This window comes from Glycine soja, chromosome 6, assembly GCF_004193775.1.
Source record: "Glycine soja cultivar W05 chromosome 6, ASM419377v2, whole genome shotgun sequence".
Classification (NCBI taxonomy): Eukaryota; Viridiplantae; Streptophyta; class Magnoliopsida; order Fabales; family Fabaceae; genus Glycine; species Glycine soja.
In genome coordinates, this window is record NC_041007.1 from 5742235 (window position 1) to 5753420 (window position 11186).

Here is an 11186-nt window from a genome sequence, read left to right on the forward strand (position 1 = left end):
AATAATCAAGTAATCATTATTCTTAAAAGTAGATTAGACTCTTATTGACAAAAGATATGAATCAGTCGATTGACACTCAAGTCAAAATTCGGTTGAGGTTGTCATGGATATTTTTAGACAGTGTTTCATGAAGTTTAAAAAACTCCTTTTTCATGAACATGATAAATCTTTTAATGAGATTTGTTGTGAGATGCAAGTGATAATTTTGTATATAGGATCTAAACTCATGGGAGTTGTGTGATTAACAATGATTGATGATAAGATAATCGTTGTCTTTGAGATTAAATTTAACACGAGAGATGAATTGATCGACGGACTTTGAATTCAGTGAAGTTGTCATGAAATATTTATAAACAGTGTCTCAAAAAGTTTAATAGTTCTTTTATCATTAAAATAATATGTAAAATTTACACTTTAGAAATTACATGATTAACAATGATTGATAATAAATTAATCATTGTCTTTGAAGTCAAATTATGTATTCAGCCTTATTTTTTAAATAAAAAATAATAAACATAATTAACGAATTATATAAAAATTGACACATTTTTACTTATTTATAAAATTTACGGTTAGTCACATTCTTACGTGATGTTGTTTATAATTTCTTCCATGTTGCTATCATTCTTTTATCTTTTTACCTTAATCTATTCATTATATTATTATCTGACATAAAGATGAAGGCATGAATTGTAATACACCTAACTTTTTTTTATCAAAATGATTATAATTATTCCAAAATTTTATGATATTTTATAGTTTAAGTGTGATAGTCATTAAAATATGTTCAAAATCATAGTTGACGAAATGCAAAATACGTGATATTCATTAAAAACTAATCACGTGGCCAAAATCATTTCAATAATCAGCGGAATTGTTAGGTATCAAAATTGCACTTATACTCGTTATTGATAGCTAATAGACTGATAATCGATCAACTATTCCAACGAACAGCATCTAACATAGTTGCTGAATGTATCATTCCTCTGTTAAGAATCGTGTGAAATAGAAGGTGGTGTAAACAATTCAAGATCCTCTGGCTTTCATTGTTCTGAAGAAGAAAAAAGTATGTTTTTCTCCTTTTTTTTTATACTGTACAAATTTTCCTCCGTATGTGAGATGAAAGCTTATTTCTCTAAAGAAAAATGCACCATCTAATTCTCTTTTTACACTTTATTACTAAGGAAATAGACTATACAATAAAAAGAAAAGAATCATGATAATATGAAAGTATCACCCTCTCATGCCTCCTCACAGCCAAAAACCATTAAAATATTCACTAATCGGATGTATAATCAGGAGCACTTTTTCATGAAATGAATTAAAGAATAATTAGTTTTATTGATTGTGAACTTTTAAATGCTTATTCAAAGGATGAAATACAACTATACATCATTTTATATAATACTATATCTTAATCTATTTTTTATTATAATGGCCTTACTCTAAACTAGCATATATAGAAATAGAATATTTGAGTTGAAAACAAGCTTTACTACTAAGAGTCTAAACAGCCTGTTTTGTTATCCAAAGGTGCTCCAAGTCCAGTCTCCAGAAAACCCAATGGAAGACAACCCCTAGATGAAAGAAACCAAAATCACTCCATCCAAGTTATTTTTACTACAACACACATCACCTATCTATATAGTCTCCAGAGAACTAGCCTATCGCTTTTTCCACATCTATATTCTATTCTATTATTCGTTTAGATTGGTGATAACTGAAAACATCTGTATACTAATACAGTATAAATCTCAAGCTAGATAACTTAGATATATGGCATTCTCTAATATCTACTATTCTAATTGAACCGAAAACAACAACGTCAAACAAATTGGATCAATTTTCGCAAGGTTTATAATAACATTTAAAGCAACACAGCACTTTCTATAGTTAAATATAAACACTCTCAGTCAGAACTAATTGATCACTGATCAGCCACAAAGAGATATAAGAACTACAATACACAACTATGTAGTTCCGGTAATGTTTAAAGCTAAAATTTTCTCTGCCAAAATAGCAAGTCCAGAACAATTGAACAACACTAATTGTCTAATTCCCAAAAAAAAACTACATGAAAAATTTCCCAGGTCCACAGTAATACGACCAGAATCATCACCATTCTCACCAGAACCTAAAGACCACTGTTTATTCGGCATCAACATATGAACAAGAAATACAAATTCCTGTATTGATGTTAAGGAGCAGGGTTCTTTTACCGGACGGGTTGCTGGTTATAATGGTTCTTCTCTTTTTTTTTTGCAGCAGCAAGCCTTGCACTCCTTGCAGCAGCCTCTTGAGCAGCAGCTCTTGCAGCAGCATCCATTTCTTTACTGGACTTCTTCTTCTTTGTAGAAGCAACTTTCTTGAGACGCTCTTTCACATCAACAGTAGATGTATCCTCCACATTTTCAGCGCCTGTGGCCAAATCAGGCCCATTGTTTGTGTCTGAACTGTTGGGTTGATCTTGAGATTCTTTCACCTCCTTGGAAGCTTTATCCTTCTTCTTCTTCTTCTTGGAAGTTTTGGATTCTGCAGGGACATTTTCTTTCTTTTCTCCATCTCCATCAGTCTCAACACCTTTCTTATCCTGAGCACCTGCAAATGCAATTTCACAACATCTTATTTCAGCAAGATTCAACAGCCATAAGCTCAGAGTGCTTGCATCTTGACACACGGAAAAATTACTTTTCACAGATAAAAGTATAATAAAAAAAGAGGTTTGGATAAAAAGGTTTGTCTTCTGTAGTTAAATAGAAAAACCTGTTGATGCAAAACAGAAGAAAGTGGCCATCAAAGAAGAAGAAAAGCATGCCATGGCCAATTAATAACCTAAACTCACAAAACACATAATATAATATCCAAAATAACATGCCACAGTTCTACAAATTTACCTTGAGACTCATCTTGACCATCGTTACTTTGTTTTGGCGCCACTCCAAAATCAGCTAGAAGAGCCTCAAGTTCTGCAAGTTCCTTCTTCTTCCTTTCCTTTTTAGAGAGCTGCCTTTCTGTCTCCTTTGGTGGCGGCAAAGGGACTTCAGTATCCTTCTTAACCTCATGTTCAGGTTTCAAAGATTCTTCTGGTTCATGATCATGCTCTTCCTCAACCTCATCATCCCCTTCATCCAAAATATCTTCCTCACTCTCACTTTCCTGTAACATTTTTGTTATAATTGTGCTTTATCTTTGGGAAGAATGCATGCCAGTGATGCCACATAGTTTGTTTTTGTCTGCCATTTAGTTTGTACTAGACTACTAGTTTTATTTTTTATTGGCAAATTAGAGAAAATACACTATATTAGCATGGTTGGTTCCGCATCTCATGTGATTTTATACATTTACTAATAGTGTATTTGGAAACTCTTGATAAGTAAGAAATCAAATTTGCAATGTGAAACCTAAAATTGGTCTTGGGTCATGGACCATGAGTGTCCCCACAACCCAGTGTGTCAGAAACTAATCTCACTTGCGGCTCATGACTGTCCTGGTCCAAGGAAATTTTGCACACAGTGAGAATCGATCACGGGTTCTCTAACTAAATAGATGGTTCTCACTGATCACGGGTTCTCTAACTAAATAGATGGTTCTCACTAATACCGCTATACCAACCCTTTGGTATGAAACTAAACACCTATAAGAAGCTAGTAGTCAAACAAACTAAATTCACAAGGAATCAACTTACAGAATAACAGTATATATTAATAAAGAATATTCAAACTTTACAACAGCCACTCCCGATATCACCATCCACGAAAACTAAACACCGGTATATCCCTTAACAATAGGAAGAAGCAATCAAATTCAAGAACCACGTTATCCATCCACACAGTAAGAAAAACAGATAAATAACAAAAACAAACAAAATCCCCGCACCTCAAAATTCCCATGTTTGTCCTCCTTACTGTGATGAGGTTCAGAAACGCCCCACACCGATTGGGGCGGCGCCGTGGTGGCGTAGTAATCGTCGTCGTCCTCGTCGTCGACGTCGGCCCAGGACTTGGCGTTCAGCGGCGCCGGGGCCCAAAACACTGGGGCCTCAGCCTTCGCGGACTGGGCCTGCGATTTCGTCGACGAGCCCTTGCTCTTCTTCTCCTTATCGGACTTCTTCTTCTTCTTCAGAGTATCCAGCGCTGCAAACACGTTCGTGTTGTTCAACACCAACGACCCTTCATCCCTCCTGCTTCCACCTCCCACCATTATTTTTTTTCTTTCTTCTTCCTCAGATCAAACACAACACTCTCCTCAACAACGCTTCCACGCGATTCCCCTGATAATAATACCTGTAATTTTTTTTCTCCGGATTTCGAATTCTAACGCTCGACCTCGCCGTTTATCGATTTAAATAGAAACAGTAACTTAATAAAAAAATACAATAAAATAAACTAACTCTTCTCTCGAATGTTAAAATCGGGTGAAAACGTTAGTTTTTGCTTAGGATGTTAGAATAAAATTAAGCCAATTTTTTGTTATTTAATCGATGAAAAGAAGAGCGGTGCTAAGAGATCTGGCGGTCGGTGAAGACCGTGAGAATTGAAATCCGATGAGAGGCTAATCCAGATTAGGGTTTGGAAGAAAAGAGAGAAAGAGTTGAGAAATGAACAATGTAAGAGAAGGGAGAGGATGAGTGAGACGCAGACAATGGACGAGAGATGGTATTTGTTCCCAGCTAGGGTTATAACGAAACGAAGAAGATAACGAAATGAAGGGAACCATACCCGGAACGGAGCTTTTATATGGTTTTTTATTTTTATTTTGTAATTTTATTATTATATTTAAAAAATTATTATTATATTTTTGTCCTTAAATTATTTTAACTTTATTGTTTTTAGTCTGATCAAAATTTTCACTAACCTTAATTATTAAATTATTTCTTCATTAACACTTTTGCTCTCTGCCATTAAATGATGGTATGATAATCATGTGAGTTCTAAAGTTATTAAACAGTCTGATGTGTATTATTTTGAGAAATTATATTTTTAATTCCCCGTTATTTTACAAAATTGACATTTAATTACTCAACAATTTTTACTGATCTTACTTCTTCATCTTATTCACCAAATTCATTTTTATTTCCTTGATAATTTTTTAAGCACGAAATATTATTTAATAGTGATGGAATAGACTAAAAATAATGACAAACATGAATCAAGAATTAAGACTGATCACAAAATTATTGAGACTAATTAATAAAATTTGTGAAAAATGAGGGACTAAAACCTTCATTAAGAAAAAAAAAAAAGACCAACCAAGATTACATTAAAAAATTAAAAGTGAATTTCGTAAAAAGATAAAAGACTATAAAATATTTTTTTGTTTTTAGGTGACATTTAATAATTAATAACATTTAAAATATGTTATCTTAACCATTTTAAGGATCAACAATGATTACTTTCAAAATTAAAGAGATGAAAATTGGACAAAAAAATTTAGAGAAACTAAAATCAAACTTAAAAATGTTAAAAGAACAAAAAAGTTAGGTTTCCCATGTGAAATTTAGGCAAGACACTACTTTATCTAGTTTCAAATATAAGAAAAAATAGATTTTTTTTTAATTTTAAATATAAAAAAATTTCAACTAATTTTATTTTATTTAATGTTATTATTTTTAAAATATCATTCATTTAATTGAGGTACTAATTTTAATAATATTTTATCTTTTATATCAAATTTTAATAAAAGATGAGTTGAGATAAATATTTTTTAATTAAAATTGATGTAATTAAATGTAATTAAATAATTTTTTAATTAGTGTGACATTAATTGAGAAAGTAAAAAAAAAATTATCGAGATGCTAAAAACAGGCTCTCTCGTGACTTTTTTTTAAATAGGCTGTGGCCCCCCTGCTCGGCTGCTCCCAAGTATTTTCTTTCCAATAAAACCTTTTTCTTTTTTAATTCTTTAAAACGTACCCTAAACAAGATCCTTTAAGACTTTTTGTCAGCATTTTTTACAACTTCACCAAGGCTCCAGGTTTATAAGTTAGACTTGCATAATCTAGATTCTAGAGCGTATTTCTTTTTAAGGTGGGAGAATGCTCTTCCATTTCCTCCATCCGTAGCACCCACTCCCCAAGTCCGAAGTATTTCTTACAAAAATAAACAAATTAATATGTAAAGAGGAAAAAAAATATATACTGTATCTCTTTGTAACCCTGCCCGACTGCCATAAATGAACATTGAGCAGCTAAGCAATTTAATGAAATGTTTATTCATTAGGTTTATTCTATTAAAATTTATATTATAAACTTAAGCCTAAGCTTAATCGTAAAAGTTAAACAAAATTATCAAAACATCATGCATTACATTTTATAAATCTAAACAACTTTGATACAAACTCTTCCAGATTAGCTTATGAAATCGTTTCAGAATGCAAGGCCATGTATGACTACATCAATTCACATTTGGCTACTAGATTTGTGGTATATTTGTTCAAACTGATTGGAAACAGCATTAACCTTGTACATTCAGACTGCTCAAAATAAATTGTTTATTTTTTTTTATCGGACAGTTAGTGAAGATATTTGAATTCATGACTTTCTTATCAATCCAGCCTTATGACTCCCGGTCAAAATAAATTGTACATTCAGCTATTTAAAAAGTTTATATTTGCAGTTAAGCTACATACAACCGAACATGTAAAAGAAATTGCAAGATTTATTATGTTCTATTCTAAATATAGTAAATCGTATTAGCAGATTAAAAAAAACAAAAATTGTACAACGAGCATTATTGCAATTGCAATGATTTACTATGTTTTTCCTGTGATAAGCTGCGCATGGACACATTATCAAGCTACTTTTCTAAGCTCCCAATACAGATAGATATATGCATAAATATTACAGAAAGTTAACACTGGATAAAAATCATCATTCACAGAAAGATAAATGGACAACATGCAATTCATATAGTTCTTAACCTCGTTATATGTATCGATACGTACAAGTATAAAATTTGACAAACTTGGTCCTAAGCTAAACTCTGTCGAAATGAATATAGATTTGAAGAAAGAAATATTATTAATGAAATACAAAACGCTTATCACCAGCAATAAGGGCGTCATGTGTGTCCTCGTTTTCATTTTTCTGTCATTAGAATGACTATGCCACAAAAAATAAGAAAACCATAAGAAAAAATATTAATATAAAGAAAATCTTGATCATCAGCCACCTATTAGAAGATATGTTGTTCAGATACTTCAACAAAGCCCCTTGCGCCCCCTCTACATTTGCCAATGTATCATCCATGTTTTCATCAATCCTGCAAATTAGGTACCTCTATCAACCCCACCAATGTCTCCATTAAAATAAGAAAATCAAGCAAAAGTCCATTCACCTTATCAGCAATCAAAGTAAAGGTATGCAATTGTTCACGTCAAAGTACATTAGTTTCAAATTATTGCAGCAAGGATGTCAAACAAGCAAAGCTCATGGAGGGGCACACTCAACTTCTACACCCCCCCTACTTTAGTTAATAGCCAACAAACCCTAACCCGTGGGAACCCAACTTGCCCCACCCTGCATGGGGGGCAGGAATGGTGAGAGTTTAAAACATGCTCTGCTATGGGATAGGGCAGGTGTGGGCTTAGGGTCAATCTGCCCTACAGCACATGTCAACATAAGCATCTTTCATGCTTATCTTAGCTACCAATAAAGTCAACTATATTAACTCATCTTTACTGATTAATTTAAACACTAATTAGTAAACGCATATCTTATTTTGAGATAGCAGATTAATTTTAAGAATATGACTTTTAAATGTTGTATAAATTTAATTTAATTCAAAATATTCTCGAGTAAGGACAAGATGGGTATAGTGTGGTTCTGCTAATAATTTTCTAAAGGAGTTCATTTTTAAATCCCTAGAGGGTGCAGTTGGGGGTCAGGTTGAGCAAAAACCCAGTCAGCACTCCCACATGCCCATTGACATGCTGAACTAATAACAATAGACTGATATCCATCACAAAAAATCATTACAAAGATATAAAGGGGAAAAAACTGATACTATATTGATAAATAATATCTACTATCATAAATCCAAAATTATGAATTATGGATGACTCATTTGATCATAACAGAACCATGAACAAATCAAGCAAGCTTGTATCTTATACTAAAATAATCATATATTGCATTCAAATAAAGCAATATAGGACAACAAGGATGTATCTATACAGTGCTCAAGTGAGAAATATAAAAACCTGATGGCAATCTCTCCTTGTTGAGAAACAAGAGTTGCTAGTTGATTAAAGATGTTGCTGAGCTCATGAATAGTGGACTCAACATTCTGAAGAGCTTCAGCTCTGTTTTGCATGTAACTGTCTTGCAATGGAACTACCTCTTGCTGCTGCTGCTGCTGTTGCAGCAATGGTTGACTCTCCCCATCCACCTGCTTCCTGTGGATTTAAAAGGCCATAGAATAAATTATGTGAGAGCATAATTTCAGATATAATTTCATCACAACCTTAATATTGGAGAATAACCAAAATTCTAATCATTTTTTAGAAAAGGATCCAATCATGCCTTGTAACCAAAATCCTTTTTTGTCTTGGTCAAACATATTGCATATTTTCTCCCTTTTCTCTTAACACCAATCATCCTTTTGAAAATTTGGTGAAACTTCCTATTCATTCCCTTTCTCATATAACCTACTTTTCGGATAACTTTCTAGAGTTAGAGATGGTACTCTAAAGTGAAAGGGGACACTACCATCTCCTTGGAATGTGCTTATCTAGGTTCTTTGAGGTATACTAACAACTTGAAAATTTAAGGAAATGAATTTTTAGCACCTTTTTCATTTTAGGGAGGTGTATTCTATAGTATAACTCAGGAATTGTATCCTTAAATAATTTTCTAAAAATTGGTGCGAGGATATGCAGAATAAGATGTTAGGATCCATTGCAAGGCATGGGACTTGAGTCCCATATTGGATGTATGGGATTCTAGTGTGAGATTTATAAGGCTTGGGGATCTGCAACTACAATACAAGAACTCGCTTTTGTGGTGTGATTCTCTCAACATTCTTATCAATTGGCCGTAGAGATTTAGAGCCTTCCACAACACATCTCTTAGCTACAAAATACAAATGAAAGCCGACATTGAGGTGCCAAACCTTCCCGCCGATGTGAGCTCTTGGGGAAGATCAGCCTGTTATCTGGGTGTGAATGGCAACGCCAGCATTGCGGTGTTCACCGGAGACTAGCCAAAGGGGTAGTGCATAGCCAGCTCATGTGTGTGCCAAGGCTACAAATGGGATATTAGGATCTAATTGCACAGTATGGGATTCTAGTGTGGCTGTGTGGGTTATAATAAGGCCTTGGACTCTCCAACTATCGGCTAGCTTGTATGGTGAGGTTCTCCCAAGGTTCTTATCATACTATCTGTTGGCTTCTTCATAGTCTTTTTTAAATGATTAGATGGTTCTTCACAGTAATGAGTGGATAACAATCATGATGACAAGTTTTTTATTACTTTTGTGATTATTACTTGTCATCATGATTATTTCAACCCCTATGCAACTTCTGTTATTTGCCTATGACGCTATCTGCTAGAGGATTTTTGGCTTCCCGCCATTTTACACAATCTGCTATTGATAACACTGCCTCTTACTCATGCACAACTTTATCGATCCCATTTAGATTAATTATTTTCATTGTTCTAACACATTTATATTGATCTTATCGTACAAATAACATATGAAACAAAAAGAACAGCATAACTTACTTAGGAAACAACTGAGATGAAGATGACCCAGTAGCCCAAGGTGCAGCGGGGGCATTAGAAGTACTAGCAGCCGACCTCGTAGCCAACGGCCGTTGCCGGACAAAAGGATTCGCAGAGTCCTTAGAAGCAGTGGCCGAAAACAGCTGCCTCCTATTCTCATGCACTTTCAAGTTCTTGACAAAAACAATAGCATCACACCAGTGTCGGAAATTGGCAAATAAACAACAGAAGCACACCAATACGACAAATAAAGTACCTCAGTTCGCATGGTGAGAACATCTTTAAACTCTTTGGTGGCGCTCATCAACCGTGTCTTCAGGTCATCAACCACCGTGGTCGAATGGCTAGTCGTGTCGGTAGAAGCGTTCCCACTCTCGTTCCGAGAGTTGCTGAGTAACTGAAGATCCACAACCGCAGAGTTTAGAGCAGTGATGTCTTGCTTAATAACCCCCGTAAGCTCTTGAATTTCCATGGTAGGGTCATCGAAAACCGAAGTCCTCTTAGCCACTGCGAATCAAAACGAATAGAAAGGTTCACGACTTCATAATTATTAATTCACATCATATGGTTCTAAAATCGATTAATTTGCTTACACTTGGCGAGCTTGGCGAGTTTCTGAGAGGTTTGGTGAATCCCGAAGCCGATCTTGGAAGCTCTTCTATTGAACTCCGATTGATTTGCAATCGCGGATCGCTGTTCCTCCGATCTGGATGAACTGCTGCTTTGTCCATTCGGCGCTGGCCCTGTTTTCTTCAACCTCTCCGCAATGCTCTGGAATTCGTGCGTCCGATCCCGAAACGATGACTGCGCCGATTTGGTGTGCATTTTGCCAATGTATCAGACGCTGATGCGAGATCCGTGAAGCCGGCGCCGGAAAATCGGTGTTGTTCTCCGGCGAGGGATGGTGAATAGTGAGGAAGAGGAAACCCTAGATCTAATTGGAATAGCTGTTGTGGATAGGGGAATGGCTAAAGGAGGAGGAGGAGGCGTGGTGTAACTGTAAAGAGTTATGGAAATGAAAAAAGGTGCATTGCAGAAAGCAATAGCAGCGAAGCACCTTGTTCCTCTTTCGATTTTGTACATTTTACCCCGACATCGCTGGATAGGAACTCATGTTAACTGCTTCGTCATTTTGTTTCTTTGAACTATAAGTGAAATAGAATGGAAGATACAATTCAAGTAACAGACAAAACTTTAATATATTAAGATTTAGAATAACAAACAAATTATCAAGGTAATTAAAACAAAAATTAAGTATTTATCATAATTTTAAACATATTTAAACCTAACTGGAATTCACAGAAAAATTTAGACTTAACAAATAACAATATAATATCAAATTATTTATAACACTTACAAATTTTATTCAATCAATTAAATTAGACTCCACTTATTAGTTGAATTGAAAAATATACATTCAGTTTTATAATAATTAATTTAAAGTTTATTTTTTATTGGCCAAGAG

General features: G+C 34.4%; 2 protein-coding genes across 2 annotated transcripts; both read right to left on the reverse strand.

Annotated features, from left to right (window-relative positions):
* Window positions 1-1884: 1884 nt before the first annotated feature.
* LOC114415036 (nucleolar protein 12) lies at window positions 1885-4712 on the reverse strand. Its single transcript, XM_028379536.1, has 3 exons — window positions 3877-4712; window positions 2895-3156; window positions 1885-2598 (listed from the first exon to the last, which is right to left on the reverse strand). Exons 1-3 carry the CDS (start codon window positions 4198-4200, stop codon window positions 2216-2218), a joined length of 969 nt encoding a protein of 322 aa, XP_028235337.1. The 5' UTR covers window positions 4201-4712; the 3' UTR covers window positions 1885-2215.
* A 2136-nt stretch (window positions 4713-6848) lies between these two features.
* LOC114415037 (syntaxin-32-like) lies at window positions 6849-10877 on the reverse strand. Its single transcript, XM_028379537.1, has 5 exons — window positions 10315-10877; window positions 9978-10228; window positions 9722-9894; window positions 8200-8394; window positions 6849-7259 (listed from the first exon to the last, which is right to left on the reverse strand). Exons 1-5 carry the CDS (start codon window positions 10544-10546, stop codon window positions 7100-7102), a joined length of 1011 nt encoding a protein of 336 aa, XP_028235338.1. The 5' UTR covers window positions 10547-10877; the 3' UTR covers window positions 6849-7099.
* Window positions 10878-11186: the final 309 nt, after the last annotated feature.